Source organism: Chiloscyllium punctatum, chromosome 4 (assembly GCF_047496795.1).
Source record: "Chiloscyllium punctatum isolate Juve2018m chromosome 4, sChiPun1.3, whole genome shotgun sequence".
Taxonomy (NCBI): Eukaryota; Metazoa; Chordata; class Chondrichthyes; order Orectolobiformes; family Hemiscylliidae; genus Chiloscyllium; species Chiloscyllium punctatum.
In genome coordinates, this window is record NC_092742.1 from 77711920 (window position 1) to 77732118 (window position 20199).

Below are 20199 nucleotides of genomic sequence, written 5' to 3' on the forward strand. Positions count from 1 at the left end.
TAGTGAAACCCTAATCACATCTGGCCAGTTGACAAAGGAAGAAATTGCGTTGTTGACATATTAATCTGTGCGAAAGATTTGGAAGGTGAGAGTAAGCCATGGGCCAAAGATACAGAGAGTGAAACGTATATTGCTGCTGTCCCAGGAAATCTCAATGAAGCTGATATCCTCAGAATTCCTCTATTGTAAGAGCTAAGCAAACAAAAATGCACCGACGTCAAAAAACTATTTCCAGGATCAGAATTTTCTCCAATGACGTAAAGGTCTAATGGAAAACAAATACAATTTTTTTTTAAAAAACAGACTTCTTTTGTCCTATTCTAGTGAATACCACAACTTTTTAAACATTTGCTGGAAATATAATTTAGTTACAATCATGATAAAGTTGCTTTATCATTAAGAAGAGTAACGAATATAATCTGATACTTTAGTATGGCATGAAATCGAAAGATGTTGTATGTTTCCGTTTGCACTACTGAAATATGTCAAGCAAATGCATTCGGAAGGCGAGATCTGCTGCGAGACTGATCGATTGCAGTTTGGACTACTGTATCAGTGTGAAATGGGCTTTCGCACTGTCTGTCTTGAGAAGGTGAACCAAGAGTCGCAAGACATTTGCTGGTCGGCAAATGAAACGGACACACTTCCCCCTAGTGGGGAAATCGGAGGACAGCTCGGAAACACTGCAACGCAACATACCATCCGCTCACAATTCGTGGAATGATACTACAGGTCTTTCATTTATTCGAGACACATCGTTTCATTGAAAAAAAATCACTTTCTTAAACCACACCATCACATTCCTATAATAGGGAGACTTAAAAGTATGTTTCGACACGTGCTTGTTACATTTTGCTCAATAAAGGTGTGTGTCTGGGAAGGGAATGCATGGTACAGGACCGTCTGGGTTAGAGCGTCAAAATCTGGACCCACGGACGGGATGTCGGGGGTGGGTGAGTCTGGCCAGAACCCCAGCACCTCTCGGTTATACTCTTTGAGTATTCTTGGCTCGGCTCCACTGGCATCCGCCTAATTACTTTCCTCGCTGCGGTCTGACTGCTTCGGAACTGTATCCCTCTTGTTGTGAGGTAACTGAATAAACACAAGCCCGCTTCCTCCCAGGCAGCCAGTGATTGGCAGAGACTGAATGTGAGGAATGTGAGAGGGTATTTAAAGCAGCCGTTCTCCAGTCTCACAGTAGTATCGATCTCGGGCACCCACAGCTGCAGGGGCTGCTTCTTAGTCAAAGACTTCTTAGTCAAAGACTTGGAGGGGGAAAGAGAAGAGAGAATTTTTTTGGGGGGAAAAAAGTACAAGTTTCGAGCCTTTGAGAAGCCAGATCTTGTAGAAGGACTCTGTACATTTCGGATTTGGTCCCTGCCAGCGTCTGTCTTACGGGGAGCTATTCGTGTCTGCACTGCTCGTTTGAAGATTGAAAATACTTCACTACTGGTCAGTGAACGAGTGTGCTTTTCTGTCCCGATTACAGTAACACACCAATTTGATTAATTGTATTGTTGGAAACTCTGTGCAGCAACAACAAAATAGATTTTCCCTCCTTTTTTTTTATATATATGCCAGGTTCTGAGGGAGTTCCTTCACTGAAATGAAGCCACTGCAAGGACTCTTTCTATTTTTAATGATTGTTGCTTGTTCGCCCAAGCGAATCCAAGGTGAGTTGTGTGTGTATGCACTTATTCCGCGGTTGTGGGCGCACTCCTCCTGTTGCAAATGCCTTGTTTTAAACAGTAATTATGCGCGTTAAGTCTGTGCCCTTTCTCTCTCCCTCCCTCTCTCTCCTGTCCCGGACAGACGCCGGAGTGGATGGTGTCTTTGATCTGTTCGACATCACTGGCCTTACTCGCAAAAATGTAGGGGTGCATATGGTAAAGGGGCCGGAGGCGAGCAGCCCGGCTTACAGGATCCTGAACCCTGAGCTCATTGCCCCGGCTTCAGAGAACAGCTTCAGTGAGCTGATCGACCACATCCAGCAGGAGAAGGGCTTCATCTTCCTCGCCACCCTGCGCCAGATGAAGAAAAGCCGGGGCACCTTGGTGGCCATCGACACGCTGCAGGGGACACGCATCTTCGAGATCCTGTCCAACGGCAAGGCGAACACTCTCGACCTGACCATCACCATCGAGGGCAAACAGAGCATGGTGTCCATCACCGATGCCCACCTGGCCAATGCCCGCTGGAAGAACCTCACCCTGTTCGTGCAGGAGGACGTGGCCACGCTCTATGTGGGCTGTGAGAAGGTCAATGGCGTGGAGCTGGAGGCAGCCATTCACAAAGTGCTGAAGCCTGGTGACTACAGCCTGAGGCTAGCCAAAGGCGGACCGGGTCTCCGGAACAACTTCCAGGTGAGAGGACCCAGGCACGAACACACACACACCAGGGAGGGACAGCCAGGGGCACGGACTGAGTCTCAATAACTCTGCGCGCGTTAAAGAAACTACAGACAACGCGCCGACTAGTCTGTAAACATCTGCCTACTTTAAAATGAATTGGGAACAGAGAGGTAACCTCAGATAGCATTAAGTGTAGCGGGAGCTCTCGCGTTTACCGACATCAAGTGACAAGAGTGCAGTCCAGAAGAATATTTTTTTTTAAAGTGGCTCCAATTGTGTTTCTTCCTTCTCTGTAACACAGGGAGTACTGCAGAACGTGCGCTTTGTTTTTGGGACCAACTTGGAAACCATTCTGATGAACAAGGGCTGCTACAACAGTAAGTATCGCACACGGGATCTTGTCCAGGGGAATCCTTTCTCAACAAGCGCCATCCGCTAGACCAGCCACACTGCCTCACCCCGAGTATTAGCAGCTAAGTCAGTGAGACCCAGAAGTTGTCCCAAACTCTTAGCCAGGCATTATCGTATTCACGCAATATAAGCCCTTTCCCGTGTGTGTGTGTGTGTGTGTGTTTGACGGGGCGTGGGTGCGATGGGAGGTTGGGATTGGCTCAGGACTGATCCAGCAACACCAACTCTAAAAGCGGGAATGAGACACACGTTAAGTTGCTGCTGTGTTTTTCTGGGTGGAGGCAATTGCTGAATGCATCTCATGCCAGACTTTGCTCTTAAAACCTCTTCTTAGACTCACCCCCCTGCCCATAGATGCAAATACAAACTGTTATCCCATGGACTTATCAACTGATCTTGGGGCAGAAACAGTTTGGAATGTGTTGTATTGATTGCTGGCCCTCATGTACCTCCACCTCTTATGTTTTTTGCAGCTGCTCCAGGAATTCTTCCTTTACCAATCAGGGGCTCTGAAAGCCCAGCCATCAGGACCAATTTTTACGGTCACAAACCCAAAGATCTTCAGACAGTCTGCGGCATCTCCTGCGAGGAACTGTCCAACATGTTCTCTGAACTGCAAGCTCTCAGGACGATGGTCACCCAGCTGGTTAATAATGTCCAAAAAGTGGTAAGGAAACTACAGGAATCAAGTCTTTTGTACTTTAGTCACATCTGCATGGGCTGTAATGACCTGTCACTGCCTTCTCCTCCAGACTGCAGAAAATGAATTGATTGCCAAAAGGATTGGAATCAAACAGATAGGAGGATGTTTTCACAATGGCATGACCTACAAAGACAAAGATCAATGGAAAGTGGACAACTGCACAGACTGCACTTGTCAGGTAAAACTGCAATACAAAACATGCTTTTCAAAACAAAGAAACAACTTCTGGCAAAGATTTTTTGCATTGTTATAAACACTGGAAATTGCATTACTTGCATTCAGAGTGAAATCCCTGGTCTAGCAGTAGTCAATTGTTGCTCCAACTTAGTAGCTGGAACTACTGCCAATGCTGCCAAAACTGTTAAAAAGAATATGAATAACCACAGGTCTAAGGGCTGTCTGTGTGTACTGAGCAGACTATTGTTAGCTTTTGAGTCGTTTTGAATATCTGAGGGAAATGTTGTGTTGGGCAATATTTTCAAGGGGAAGAGCATGTGCCAAACATAAACTGGACCAAATTTAAAGAAACTGACTGTTTGGAACAATGTTAAAAGCTTTTTCCAAAAGAGAAATATGAAAGCCACAATCTTTGTAATTCTATCAGGGAGTAAATTTGCAGATAATTGAAAGGTTCCTGTATGTTGCCCAATAATGATGTAAATCAGCAAAATATGTGGGATGGACACATAATATTTCAACCGAAGCTTGCTTTCTGAGCAGTCTGTTATCAAATTCTGCACTCCCAGATGCGGAAAATACTTCCACTGCAGTTCCTAGAGCAATATGGGTTTTCTGGGTCCTCACCAACACATGACATTATTCAGTCTCCATCCCTTTCTAGCTGCAGGCTAGAACCAACAAACAGGACTGGAAAAATAAAAATGGATTTTAATCAACTGCTGTTATTTTGCTTTTGCCTGTGCAGTTGACAGATGGTGTTGTTACCAGGCATATGTTTAAAAACTTGTCCTCTTCCAAAAGTTGCTTGATCACTGTTTCTTTTCTTCCCCTTTCTCCAGTCATCAGTCACCTTCTGCCAGAGGATTTCCTGCCCTACTGTGTCATGTGCTGATGCTGTAGTCCCAGATGGGGAGTGCTGTGCCCGCTGTCCATGTACGTCCTGGTGAAACTAATCTCTGTTCTTAAATGCATAATTGAAGAGGTATGGCATTGGGGTGGGGGGAAGAAAGTGTGTGCTAAATGGAAAGGCTCCACTGATCGCAAACTATTTGAATAACATTGCCTTGATAGACTAATATGTTTTTCCCCTGGAAAGCCCACTTGAGACTTGAAAATTATTATGACCTTTCAAAATTGAGAGTCAGGGCTTGTTAGTAAGGGGGCACAGCTTTTACAACTCGGTCAGAGCTCCCTGGTGGCAATTGCTGCCTCCAAGCTAGCAACCTCTGAATTTCAGCTTCTGACCCTGACCCCCTGGTTTGGAAAACTCGGTGAGGTGAAAAGTTGCAAAGCTTCTCTAAACTGTCTAGCTAGGCAGACTATAACATGCATTGAAAATCCAACTAAACAGAAGTTTTTTTTTGTACTGTGGCATTTGATCACATTGGGAACCATTTAGGGAATGTTGCCCCTAAGCATTTATAGGGTAATAGTGGCATCTATTAGAAATAGAATTGGAAATCAAGTATAGAAGCTGTTTGCTTGCTATGGTTCAAAATAACGAGTGTTTCTGGAATAGTAATACATTTTTCATAGCCATACTAAATCTGGATGATCCCCTACAGCCAAGGTGATAAGAGATTGTCAGTCATTTGATCCTTTGATGTGGTTTTGTCTTTTATCTCAGTATGAGGACAACAAAGGTTGAAAGTCTAGGCAAGCATTAAAAATGATCACACATTTGACCTAGAGTGTAGGCAGCTGCCAAGAGCAAGTGCATTTGAGAAAACAGAAAACATGTACAGACTTTGTAGTTTGGTTAGTTTACATTTCTTTCATTGTCTGAGGACATTCCATAGTGCAAGGTGCAATAAACCTCTCTCATTCTGAGAATGTTGTTGACATGTGCTTGATTTTTTTCTTAACAGCAATTCCAAATGAATCTGAGGCTGGCTGGTCTCCCTGGTCTGAATGGACACATTGTTCTGTCACCTGTGGAATTGGAACCCAGCAGCGAGGCCGCTCCTGCGATCGGATTAATAGTGACTGTCATGGGACCTCTGTTCAGACTCGTAGCTGTCATTTAGAAGAATGTGACAAGAGATGTGAGTTTTGTATCCACTATTATATTGATTGAGTGTCTCAAGGCAATAAAGTAGTCCTATTTAGTTTTACATACCAGCACACATGTCCTTGTAGGTACATTTCTTCCATTTCACACAAGCATGAACCCAAGTTGAACCAGTCCAGGGACATTACTGCTTGAGAAAGGAAGTACAAAATGTCAACGATTTGAAGATAGATGGAATAAAATGTGGCCAAAACCAATAAAAATACTGCAGCATCAGTGACACACATCCAAGCTTCCTCAACCTGCAACTACTTAATGTTGGTTTAATTCTTGAAGTTTGTCCATTTACACTGAACTATTTAAAAGAGAGTAGCCTACTTCTCCAATGTTCAACAAAACAATGATTTTTAATGTTTACCTTGTTACTTTGTTTCAGTCAAACAAGATGGTGGTTGGAGTTATTGGTCCCCTTGGTCGTCATGCTCAGTGAGCTGTGGAGCTGGAGTGATCACTCGCATCCGCCTGTGTAACTCCCCAATGCCACAAATGGGTGGCAAAGAGTGTGAGGGACCGAAGCGGGAAACTGAGAAGTGTGAACAAGTCCCATGCCCAAGTGAGTATTCGTTTGGGATGCAGGATGTTTCACATACCTCATTAATTCTGAAATTATATTCCTAACAGTCACTGAAAACACAGCAATTGTAAAGCATTCATGGTGCAAGATACTCAAAGCATATCATTCCATTTTTCAGTTGATGGGAACTGGGGTGTTTGGTCACCATGGAACTCTTGTTCCGTCACCTGTGGAGGTGGAATTCAGAAACGCACCCGTCTTTGTGACAGTCCAGCACCGGAATATGAAGGCAAAAATTGTGTGGGTGAATCCCGGGAGACTCAGCTATGCAACAAACTGGAGTGCCCAATTGGTAAACTGAACTGTTTTCATGGTGTCTTCACTTCAACAACAATTATAATCAAGCAATGCTTTTCATTTTTTTTTGCCTGTAGTGTATATCTTACAACATTTTAATCAGCACAAATCATCTGCATTACAGATGGATGTTTATCAAATCCATGCTTTGCTCAAAGCAAGTGTACAAGCTTCCCAGATGGCTCCTGGACGTGTGGTCCCTGCCCTCATGGTTACAGAGGAGATGGTATTCATTGTGAGGACATCAATGAGGTACTGCCCTATGAAATTCATGGTATGTTTTCATATATTGTAAATTCTAGTTCTGTACCTCATTTCATTCTTTTAAAAATCTCTTGCAGTGCTCAGAAGTGCCTGATACCTGTTTTCAAGTCAATGGGGAGCAAAGGTGTGAAAACACTGAACCAGGTTACAATTGTCTGCCCTGCCCACTGCGATACACTGGCAATCAACCATTCGGCAGAGGCATTGAGGAGGCTACAAAGAATAAGCAGGTGAGGTTAAGTCATTAACTCGCTCACACTTTGGATAACAGCTGGAGATTATTATATGGTACTTTTACCTCTGAATTCAACATGTCTTAGTTCATGTTCCACTCCAGGGCATGAGCACAAACAGCAAAACTAACAGTCCAGTACAGTTCTGAGAGAGCACTGTCTGACAGATGTTTCCTTTCAGAGGGGACATTAAATTAATTGCTGTGGGGAGATGGTGAATTAGGGATAATGTCACTGGACTAATAATCTACTGCACCAGGTTAATTCTCAAAGGATGTGAATTTGAATCACAGCTGGTAGAATTTAAATTTGCTTAATAGGTTCTGGAATTGAAAAGGCTAGTCTCAGTCTTACTTTGATAGTAATGTCCACATCCCATGAAAGAAGAAATTTTAGTGTTTTGTTTCTAAAGTAAGTAACTGCAATTAGTTAGCGTCAGGAAAGTTGCATTGGAAAATTATATCTATCTGAAAGGTGGGATGTTGCCTAAAATATTGAATATTAAAGTTATAACTTAAGTTTACAAGAAATTTAAATGATCCTAATTTTCTTTTTAATAGGTCTGTGAGCCACGTAACCCCTGCAAAGATGGCACACACAATTGCAACAAGCATGCCAGATGCATTTACCTTGGTATCTTCAGTGACCAGATGTTCCGTTGTGAATGCAGGCCTGGTTTTGCTGGCAATGGCATCATCTGTGGAGAGGATACTGACTTGGACGGTTGGCCAAATAAAGATCTCACCTGTGTGGTCAATGCTACTTACCACTGTAAAAAGGTAACCTCTCATTGCTTCCAAATTAGGAGCTATCTATCCGTTTCTTACCATCACAGCTTCATTACCTGGCAAACACAGACTCAGCTTAAGTGTAGTGCTTTAGTTGAAATAGAGTTGGTGTCACTTAACACAGAGCCTTTTACTTGAAAGGCAACATTTTTATACCCTCAGGACAAATAGCACTGATGTATTGAACATGCACTACAAACAGAAAATTGAGGAGTAAACTATCACATTTGGAATTAACTTGTCAGTTTTTGGTGTAATAAATCTGTATTATGACAAGAAAAAGACAGGGTGTGGATTGTAGAAGAAATTTCTGTCAGACTGAGTGAACATTAGTGAAAACAGCCTTCTCCTCAGATGTGTTCAACCTAATATTTTTTTGTTAGACAAGGGCTTTTAAAGTCGAATCAAAGAGAGGTCTTAAAGCACAATTCCGTAGAGCAGCTTCTTTGCATATAAATGAACTGACAGGTCTTTGAACAGTGTTATAATGCATAGCTACAATACCAATCCTTCTTGATTTACAGGACAATTGTCCATCACTCCCCAATTCTGGACAAGAAGATCACGATAAGGATGGAGTTGGTGATGCCTGTGATAATGATGATGATAATGATGGCATTCCAGATGAGAGGGTAAGTTGTGAAAGAAAGATATTCTACCCTTCTGCCATTCTGCGAGTATAGACTGTGCTAACAAAAAGCACAATCCAACCTATGACATTCATTCAGAGGGAGAAAAAACATTGCTGCTGCAGAATGAAGGCGAGATTCATTGGGAGTTATGCAACCTGTAGACATAGCACACAGCTGCCAAAACTGTCTGGGTCTTGTCTCAGGTATCTGAGAAACCGACTTGCTGAGTGTAACATCATTCAAAGGAAGCTTTCTTCTGACTTGACCCTTTGTGTTTTCATACCCACATGTACATAAAGAGTTTGATAGACCAAAGTGCTTCGGCAATAACACACTAATTTTTGAAACTCTGCTTCAGCATTTGACACTGACATGTCCATAACCACTGTCTAAGCTTTAGCTGAATAATCAGAGACTTTCAGAACATTCATTCAAATTACAGTTCAATTCAAAACTTTTAAGTGAACATCGTCCTTTCTTTCATATTATTTAAAACTAGTATTTCCATCTAATTTCATCCATCAACTTATTCTGCAGGACAATTGCGCATTCCTGTTTAATCCTCGTCAATATGACTATGATCGGGATGATGTTGGAGATCGCTGTGACAACTGCCCCTACGACCATAACCCTGACCAGACAGACACTGATGCAAATGGAGAGGGAGATGCCTGTGCCATTGATATTGATGGAGATGGTAAGAATTCTTTATTTGCCAGTTAAAGATTAAGTTATCATATCATATTTCGACACACTGCATTAAAGGCATGAGTCCTTCCTGACTGTGACAGTTCTCCAAATTAGCGGTTTACCAAGTGTCATTCTATCACTTTCTCATAGCCCAGCACATTCTTCCCCTTCAGATAACTATCCAGTTTGCTTTTGGATTATTTAATTGAACTTGCCTCCACCACTCTCTCTGGTAGTGCATTCCAGATCTTAACATTTTTTTCACATAGGAAGTAGTTATTTCTTCTGTTGCTTTCACTTCTTTTGCCAGTTACTTTAAACCTGTACTCTCATTCTCCATTTTCTTTCACAAGTAAGAACAGCTCTTCTTCTTCTGTTCTGTCCAGATCTCTCAATTTTAACTGTCGCTATCAAATCTTTTCTGAGCCTTCTCTTCTCCAAGTTCCACTCCCTGGAAACATTCTTGTAAATCTCATTTTGCAATCCCTCCAACACCTTCAATTCATCCATAATGCATAAAATCCAGAATGGGGTGCAATACATTGGCAATAAAGGATTGGAATCATAATTAGGAAAGCGGCACATGTTTGTGCTGAAAGAGTTGTTCAGTTAGTCCCATGCAATTGCTCTTTGCCCATGGCTCTGTAAAGTTTTCATTTACAAGTTTTCATTTATTTCATTCCACTTTGAAGTTACTAATTTGCTACGACCACCCTTTTGGGTAATCTAGATGACAACTTGATGTGCGAAAACAACCTCATTTCCCTAATTCTTTTATAAATCTGTATTCTTTACTTATTTCAGCATCCGACCAGTGAAAACAATCTCTTTTTGATCGATCAGATTTCCTTACACTACTAATGAATGCTAAATCTCTCCTTATCCTCTCTGTTCTCTCACTTCCAATCTCTCTAGTCTCATAATCTTATTAAACTCAAATTAATGTGCCAATGCAAAGCTCAGAAATGTTCTGCAAGTTCCACATTTCTGAAAAATATTGCTACAAATGTTTTTGCTTTCTAGGCATTCTGAATGAGAAGGACAACTGCCCATATGTGTACAATGTTGACCAGAGGGATACAGATTTAGATGGTGTTGGTGATCAGTGTGATAATTGTCCGTTAGAACACAATCCAGAACAAGTAAGTCTTACTGAATTTTTAATTAATAGCCACCAGCAAAAATGCCAGTGTAAAATTAGATTCTTTTAAAATCAAGATTTTTTCCATATCTTAGAAAGGCCTGGACCAATGGTAGAAATTAATATTTGAAATTTGCAGAGATATGGTTAATAATTTCTACCCATAATCAGTGTCTAAATAATCTGAAGTAAAATTATTCAAAAGTATGAAATTGTGGTTTTCAGTCAACATGCTTTGCCAATTAAAATGTACTAACTAAATTCCTCTAATTTAGCTTCTTTGGTTTGTAAGGATGATTGTAGTCCTCCCTGTTTTGGTTAATTTGGATTCTGTCTGAGAGTCAACAGTGATAAACATGGCAATAAGGTTCTTGATGAGAGTGAATCCTGCCCCTGAGAATATAAAATTAAGTTGTAATATAATGTCAGTCTCTGTCTGGAGGGATTTGGATTGCATCCATGTAACCAATACAAACCTGAACTTTAAATTATTTAGCTTTTACATGCCAATTAGTTACATCTTCACCACATCCCAGGGAAACTACTACTTCCACATTTTGTGTTGAAGTGTTTAAGATTTTTTAAAAACTGCATGCCCCTGTCAATAGAATCTTAGTTGTTATGAAACTGTGTTGCTTTCATGGCAGTTAAGGTTATTCTGGTAAGGATGGCAACAGTCTGTGAACAGAGTTTTACCTACAAATAACAGCCTGTTCGCAAGAATGCCACTCAGACTGAAGTGAATGTGAGACAAAGCTTTCGAGTGAGGTTTATATTATCCTGGCACACCATAATAATCCAGAATTTACTGCTTCATTCCACTGAAAATAACCAAAAGAAGTAAATAATTGCACCGTAATCAACATCCCTTATACAATACAAATCATTGAACAAGGAGTGTTGATGTTTTGACTTTTGTTGTAAACTTATTTGCTAGGAACGTAAATAGTACAAAAGACTGAATCTAATGGGCTCCAGTCAATGTAATTCTAAATGAATAGCAACACCAGCTTGTACAGTCATTAGTTATTCTACTTTACACACACTTTATACATCCAGTTGCATATGTGTTGCAGCAAGATTACAACATTGTTTTGGTATAATGTGCTGCTCCATGAATTCAGTTTGAACTTTAAAAAGGAACTTATTTCACCTTATCTTGGCTGACATTACAAATGACTATTCTAAACACTGCTCCAGAACATGGACTCATGTATGTTTATTTAATTTCAGACTGACTCGGACTCCGACCTTGTAGGAGATAAATGTGATAATAACCAGGATATTGATGAAGATGGTCACCAGAATAACCTGGATAACTGCCCCTACATCCCCAATGCTAACCAGGCAGATCACGACAAGGATGGAAAGGGTGATGCCTGTGATCATGATGATGATAATGATGGTATTCCCGATGAGAAGGACAATTGTAGGTTGAAAGCCAATCCTAACCAAACTGATTCTGATGGTAAGAAAATAAGAATTCTCTTAATGTGATTTAATAGCTTTTTACTAGGAACTTGAATCAAATAACAACAGAAAAATACTTAGTAAAATGTTTGAGAATATTTTAATTGAAGAACATCACTTTTCCCTTGTTCAGGTGATGGCCGAGGTGATGCTTGTAAGGATGATTTTGATGGAGACAGTATCCTGGACATCTATGATGTTTGTCCTGAAAACTTTGAAATCACTGAGACTGACTTCCGCAAATTCCAAATGGTACCACTGGATCCCAAGGGAACATCCCAAATTGACCCCAACTGGGTAGTCAGGCATAAAGGCAAAGAGTTGGTACAGACTGTTAATTGTGATCCTGGCATTGCTGTAGGTGAGTGGATTTAGATTATATCTGAATTCTCTGATTTAACCTGTAGCCAGAATAAGTGCAAAGTTGCCAGTGTTACGCCAGTACCTAATGAACTGTCCCAGTCCAAGAAGAAAGACAAACTCTGCTTTGGGCTTCATTTAAATGCCATTGGCACATTCCAGCTGGCACTGGATGCCCAGTGTAGTTCTTAAAAATCAAATAATTCTGAGTTCATTGGTAGGTCATGTTGTGGGGAAGAGGGCATGAGATCAAGTATGAGGGAAACCCTTTAAAGCATGAATAGCAGGCTCAATTCTTTTTCCTATTGCACTCCGAATTCCACAAAATTAAAAGCAAAAATTTAACTGGGCTTTCCTTTTAAAGGACTGCACTTGGGCATTCACTACCTGTTACAGACAGGTGGACTTTGCAAGGCAAAAACACCTCTGATTATTTTGTAGCTACCCTTTGAAATCTTTGTCAGCCAATTGGCAAAGGGTGCATCTTTGCATATTCAAACATCCTGTTTCAGATGGGCTGCTTGGTATTTTAGCGTCTTGGTAGGCTTTAAGTTTCAAAACGTGCAGCTGAGAACCCCTCTCCATCCCTCACCCCATGTCACAAAATTTCTGAAAACACGTGTTAAGAATTGCAATCAGCCAATTTACTTGGGTGACATAGGACCACAGTTCAAAAGAGGCAGAGATTGCACTGCCATTATTTTTAACTAGCTATTTGTAGCACCAGTCAAATCTCTAACTCATGTCTGTAGAAGACTGTAATGGTTAGTGCTTAACAGTCCCACTATGAAACTTTGTACTGCTGTTTTATCAGTACTTAGCTTTTCTAGCAGCCTCCATTAAACACAAGTAAAATCTACTTATAAAAGTGTACATTCATGTTACCCTGTATTCACTTTCCTGATGTAGATGACTAACATTGAAAAGTGATTACAATAGCAGCAAGATTGTATGCAATATTAGTTCAGAGGTCATTCAAAGTGTATGTTCCTGAATGAACATAACCATCCTTTATACAATATGAATGTAATTCATTCCATACAAATCACTGTTGATCACTCATGAAAATGATTTATTAAATGGGTCATTGACATTTTCTTTACTTTGTGAATAGGATATGATGAATTCAATGCTGTGGACTTTAGTGGTACTTTCTTCATAAATACTGAACGAGATGATGACTATGCTGGATTTGTATTTGGATACCAGTCCAGCAGTCGCTTCTATGTGGTAATGTGGAAGCAGATCACACAGACCTATTGGCTTGATACACCAACCAGAGCACAGGGCTATGCTGGACTCTCCATCAAAGTGGTGAACTCTACAACTGGGCCAGGAGAGCACTTGCGTAATGCACTCTGGCACACTGGCAATACAGAAGGACAGGTATAAGAACTTCCTCCACAAACTACAAGTTTTATATTGGGACAAAGTGCATGTTTTACGCTACACCTTACAGAAATTGTAGCTATATTGGGTCCAAATCATGTATACAGCTTATAGTAAGTCTGTTAGGAAAATCAACAACAGTTACATTTTGAAACTGAAGCAGGGAACTGTAATACTATAGGGAAAAAAAAGATAAGGATCAATACATTTATGTAGTGTCTGTGATAATAGAATACATTAGTATTATCTGAATAGAAAAATGTTTTCTGAGGAATCACGAGGCTAAAAAAAGTTAAATTTCTTTCTCCTATTCTCATACTCTGCCAGGACATAATGATTGTGAAGCTGTCAACTAATCATAGCAACCAAACTCTTGTGAATTGGTTGAGATCAAATCTAGACTTGTCTTGAGTTATGAATCCAAATTTGTTTTAAGCACAGATATTTTCCTCAAGTCATTTTTTTCCCAAATGTGCTATATTTCCTATAATTCTAGATACTGATTAAGCAAGCACAGGATGACTTTTAAAATGCATTGATATTTGCATTTGGGAATGTCCTAAATAGACAGTGAGACCAAAGGACACAGGAGCAGAAGTAGGCAATTCAGCCCATTAAATATGCTATGCCATTCAGAGACCACAGCTGATGTGATAACACTCAACTCCACTTTCCTACCTTTTTCCCGTTACCATAAACAGATTGCTACCTTTTGTTCTTAAATGTTAAATCTGTACAGAAACAGTACAAATAAACTACTGTAAAACCAGCTGGTTGTATTGTGCAATTCTAACTCAACATTTAATTGTTCATTTATTATTTTCATCTGTTAGGTTCAAACATTGTGGCATGATCCACGTAACATTGGTTGGAAGGACAGGGCTGCTTACAGATGGCAGTTAACCCACAGACCCAAGACTGGATTCATCAGGTAACTAGCTCAGTGTGTACTTTGTGACTCTAATGCATTACTGGCAAGAGCAAGGAGGTTATGGTGGAGCTATATATAATGTTAGCTGGGCAACAGCTGGAGTACTGTGCTGTTCAGTCCCCACACTATAGGAAGGATGTGATTGCACGACTGTGCAAAAGAGATCTGCCTGAGTTGGAGGGACTGAGTTTGGAAGAGAGACTATAAAAGGCAGGGTTATTTTCCTGAGAGTAGAAAGGCTGAGGGGATCTGCTTCAAAGTTCTAAGGGCCATGGATAATGTAGATAGAGAAATAGCTTTCCCCTTATTAGGGGGCAAATAAAAAGATGGCACAGGTTTAAGGCAAAGAGATTTAGATGGGATTTGAGGAAAAGTTTCTTTTACCAACGTGTTGTGGGTATCTGGAAGTCACTGCCTAAAAGGCAATAGATGTGAGAATCCTAAAGTTATTTAAGAACTAGTACTTGGAAGTGCCAGAACATAAAGATATGTGCCATGTGCTGGAAAAATGTGATTAGCGTAGATGAGTAAGAGCATGCTGGGCTAGTAACTCGGAAGTCAATGGATCGAAACTATCCTCTTCTAAAAAGGGCTCTTAAGGCATAGTGGTAATGCGCCTACCTCTGTGAGGCAGAAGTCCCAGATTCAAGACCTACCTGCATCAGAAGTGTGTAATAACTTCTCTGAACAGGGTGATTAGAAAATATTTATAAATTGTTGAGAACAGTTGGAGTATTGAATCACAATAAACTGCAGATTGAGTTGCTTTGGACTGTGAACAATTCCACAGTTAAGTATTCTGACAGCATAAATCTTTGTTCTTCCTACTACAGAGTCGTAATGTATGAGGGGAGAAAGATCATGGCTGACTCTGGGGCCATCTATGACAAGACCTATGCTGGTGGACGATTGGGTCTCTTCGTCTTCTCTCAAGAAATGGTTTACTTTTCTGATCTCAGATACGAGTGTAGAGGTAAGGGCTACACTATTACATTTGGGAAAAATAAATTCTACCTCACTGCCAGTTTCTTGAAGATTTCGTAAAATTCTTAATGTGCTAATTGTTCCTTGATAATTCAGAATGGGGAAGGTTTAATGGGAAAATAGCTGCTGTATAAAAAAAGTAGAATAAATAATAGCAAGAGCTCACTGACATTCTAACAAAATTTACATAAAAATTGGGAGTCATGCAGACATGAGAACGTAAAGGTGCTGCATTAGAGTTAAGGATTCCTGATTTGGACTGTGACTGACTGAATTCTCACTGTCATCCTTTCACAGATTCATAATGTCAGCATTTTTGGAAGGGGAAATGTTTTAAACGTTGGTGTTGCACCTTTCTCTTTTCTTGGAACAATTCCTGGGACCATTGTTTTCTTCTTCACTTTCATTTGTGGAATCAAAAGCACACGACCAGCATTGGCTGATAGAACTCACTGGATGTTATCAACATAAAGTTCAGCAACAAGTCTGCAAAGGAACTGTTCCCTTGATCACAACTGACTATAGTAACTTGCCTTTGCTTCTGACAAATGCAAATCGCAATCACGTTTTTCAAAAAAAATACCTCTGTTACGTCTGGAAAGAGCTTTACTTAGTAAGTCGTTAGGCATTCCAGCCCTACGATTTTGCATAGCTGGAGTTTCCATGGAAGGAGATTGCACACTGTTAATGAGACTATTTCTGCTGTGGACTGTTATTTAAGTTTAAAAAAAAAACAAATGGGCCGGTATATGGTGGAAAAAATAACTGAGGCTTAAATGAATGGCATAAAAATTTTTCCAAAAAGTTGGGGCGAAGAACTATAGGATCTATTTTGTTTGTGAAAAATATCTGGAAGAAACCATGGAGGAACTTGTTACTTGTTTTGTACTGGACCTTATGTGATTATTTGTTGATAAATTAATATTACTCAAGTAAAAATGCAAATGCTAGCAGTAAGAGCTAGTTGGTTCCAAGCGAAGTGAAAATGTAAATGTCCAATCTAGCACCCCCCCCCCCCCACCCCACAACTCCCAAACTCCCAAACCAAGTCAACCCTCGAGATGCATGCTGACCTAACTAAACCAGAGGTCAAAACACGTATTGTCAGGTCCTGGTGCCAAGAAGAAAAGTGGAAGATCACACATATCCATGGTTCCCATAGGATGGCACTGCCATCAGCTAGCACTTTTCTTCCAAGTGAAACCAGTCTGATGGTAACAAGTAAGTTTAGAAGAGCAGTTCGAGAGTACCTCTTCAGCACCTATGCTGGCCTCCTAGAAAGCTCATTTGCTTTCAATGCCATGGTTGAAAAGGCAAAAGCAGACTGTCAAAGAGACTGCTCTTCTCTTTAACTAGTGTTTGCCAAAGTGGCAACTTGTTCTGCCTGTAGATATAAAAAAAAGTACAATTTTTAATGTCGTCGATTTATTTATTTTCTTATCCTGGATGAAATACAATTAAAGGACACTTTAAAAAGAAAAAAGGCGGCAGACTATCCATGAGAGTTTATCACTAGTCCTTGTGTGCATTGTAAGATTGTAAATACAATTATTATTTATTAACATTGTTCTATATTGATGCTAGCTAGTTTAGGGTATTTTCATTTGTTTGAAAGTTGTTGCTTGAAAAGGGCAGCCCATAGTGAAGCTGAAAATGGGAGACTCTGAGTCTGTAATCAGTGTATTTCTTGTATACCAGAAGGCTTTAGAATGCAGTTCTCTTCACTCTGCTTAAGAACAGAGTAGCCCTTAGAACCTAGAAGCTGGTTTTTTTTCTACTTCAACCACTTGTGCCTTGGTACTTGTGGATCTATATCTTTTCCAAAAGTGAAAAAGGTGAAACTTCTTTATGTACAAATATTACCTCATTGTTGTATGATCAATACAAACCTTTGGATCAAGCAGCAGAAAACCTTGCTCACGTGTCTAAAGTCTCTCGAAGCTACTGTAGTATAAAAAGGCTGTGTACATAATCAAAAATTTATTTTTGCAGAAGGAAAATGTATTGCCCCAGTAAGGAAACAGCATTGAAAAACAACAGATTTTCTCATGCTGCCAGGTGTGTTCTTTCCTCCCCAAACTCTTTGTATGTCATTGCTCTTTTTTTAAAAAAAGGTTTGTATAAATTATTGAATATCTCAGTTGCAACTTGTAACATTAAGCAGGTTAAAAAAACTCATTATTTTGTAGATAAGCTATTTAAGTAATTTATCAGGCAATGTTACCTAGAGTTAGCATTTCTGTCTGTACGAAACCTTTTGCACACTGAGTTGAGATGTTGCTTTTTTTTTACATTGTTTATCATTAGCAGTTGCTTCTTTTGTACACCCTCTAACCATTTTACATTTAAAGCTGTTCAAATCATACAGTGCTGTTTGTTACAAACATGAAATGACAATAAAACATATAGAAATCTAAACCACACTGGCCTCAGTTTTGATTCCTTCTATAATGACGCACCATTCATGATTGTTGGAATTTCCCGAGCGAGCCACTTGATGAATGTAACCTTAGATTGACATCCAAGTTACATCATGTCAGAATTCAATGCAATTACCTCTACGACACTTTGCAAATTGTTATAAACATATACTTTTCACCTGGACTGAACTATTTACTTAATGAGATTGACGACACAATGGATCAGAAAGTGGATAATTCCATTACTCAAATAGTATAGTTAGACTTATTATAAATATGGTGCATCAAAACATCTTAGAATATAATTTTTAAAAGTCCCCTCGTACTGTTTTAGCATTATGATTATTTCCCATGTCAAAGGGGAAGCTAGCTATTTAGTTCACAGGCCTCTGCCAGTACTACTTGAGCTGGCAAGAAGATACACAGGACAGCAAATACTGGAATCCCAGACTTGTTCTTCAGAATCAGTTGTTATGGTGTAGAAGGCCATTCAGTTCTATAAGTCTATAATACACCCCAAATGAGCATCTTATTTCGTGTCATTTTCCTGCGTTCTCCAACCCTGCACATTATTCCTTATCAAATCACTATCTATGTCCTTTTAGAATGACTCAACTGAACCTACTTCCACCACACTTTCAGATCCTACTTGTTACAAGTCTTTTCCCCATACTCATTTGGCTTCAGTACAAATTATTTCATCAAATACTTTGACTTTATTCACTGTTGTGGTATAGAAAAAAATACGTACAGTTCAAAGTGAGAGGAAATCCGCTTTATACCGTTATGCAGCTTTGCCTTTGTGAACTGTAGCGTGCTGATGACACATTTAAGGTCACCTGTGATTACCTCTGTATCACAGATGATGATCACTCTGTAATGACTGGTGACCCACTCAATATCACTTGTGTCTCACATTTGGACGCAGAATGCATTTCTCATGCAGGGTGCTATGACCACAGATACTTTCAATCTGTACTGTGAAGGTGAAGAGTGTGGTACTGGAAAAGCATAGCAGATCAGGCAGCATCCAAGGAGCAGGAGAATCCATGTTTCAGGCATAAACTCTTCATTCCTGACCGGCTGCGCTTTTCCAGAGCCACACTTTTTGACTCTGATAGCCAGCATCTCTATTCCTCACTTTCTCCTGTACTGTGAATTCATTAATGCAATTACCCTTTAAGGTCCTCATGGCATAAGTACAGCACACATACCCAGACAAAGACTTATTCACCCACCCTGCATGTGGTCGCAGCCATTTTCCATTTTCATTGTGCTTTTGCAATTTGCATGAGGATGGAAGGCAGCACGGGTCACATTTCATAGTGAATCGCAGGCTCACCCTGGTAATCCAGAACTCCTCACCTAAGTCTCCGTGTTGCTGCCTTCGTTTCACTCCCTGTTGATGCCATCAGTGCTGAACTTCCACACACTCACAATCAGCCTCTTTCATTTACATCTTCATCTCCTGACATACCTGCCTGAGCCTCAGTCCTTTGGCTTAAACACACCAAGCATCATGCTGCACTCCTCCCCTTCAACTTCCTCCCATGTGAGGTTCCCCCCCACCCCCACCATCAAGGCCAGGATGATTGTGATCATTGATGAATACCCCTGCCCCCCCCCACCCTACCCCCTCACAGTCATCCATATCCTCCAAAGCATTATCATTACCCACCCTTATATGTTTGTTTAATTGCCCACTCTATAATTATTGTCCACTCTGTCTCTAATCTTCAGAAGTGACTTCCTTAAATGTGGTCCCTCTTAGATAATCTTCACTTTCAATAAGCAGAGGCCAAGGACTGACTGAGGTCTCCAACCAAATGACATTTGCAGACAAGTGACTGACCTCTGTGCAGCTCTCCAGCTGAATTACTACAAATTATCAGACTGGTTGCATTCAGACTGTCACTAAACAGACCACTCCAAGAGTCCAACTGACCATGTCCAAACCTGTCGGCTGAGATTGGATAGCGCCTTGGACTGGTAAGAGCCCCTGACTGACAACAGTCTACCTTGACTTCACTGAGGCCTACTCACCCTAGACTTTGAGACATGGCCATTTGGTTGAAGCATATGTAATATGTTCACCTCAAACTGATGGCAGAAGATGTCGGTGTGAGATTGGCTTTGCATGGTGCCATACAGCAACATGTCCACTCTCTTCATCACAGCTAACAATCAATTCAGACCACCCAATTTTGTGCCTACATTAAATAGCAAAGCAAGACATGAGTAACGGAAGCTTGTAAGTACCGAATGAAGCAGCAAAGTTCAAAAGGCAAGGTGTAACAGATACACTGTGAC

At 40.4% G+C, this 20199-nt stretch overlaps 1 protein-coding gene across 1 annotated transcript; it reads left to right on the forward strand.

Moving 5' to 3' along the window:
* Positions 1 to 1223: 1223 nt before the first annotated feature.
* On the forward strand, positions 1224 to 17890 carry thbs1b (thrombospondin 1b). The gene is made up of 22 exons (XM_072569081.1): positions 1224 to 1452; positions 1582 to 1673; positions 1813 to 2363; positions 2653 to 2728; positions 3236 to 3429; positions 3515 to 3643; positions 4485 to 4578; positions 5514 to 5690; positions 6093 to 6269; positions 6409 to 6582; positions 6712 to 6839; positions 6929 to 7081; positions 7645 to 7863; positions 8397 to 8504; positions 9042 to 9201; positions 10218 to 10336; positions 11569 to 11803; positions 11939 to 12166; positions 13280 to 13551; positions 14388 to 14485; positions 15319 to 15458; positions 15767 to 17890. The coding sequence occupies exons 2-22, from the start codon at positions 1607 to 1609 to the stop codon at positions 15772 to 15774; spliced, it is 3507 nt and encodes a 1168-aa protein (XP_072425182.1). The 5' UTR covers positions 1224 to 1452; positions 1582 to 1606; the 3' UTR covers positions 15775 to 17890.
* Positions 17891 to 20199: the final 2309 nt, after the last annotated feature.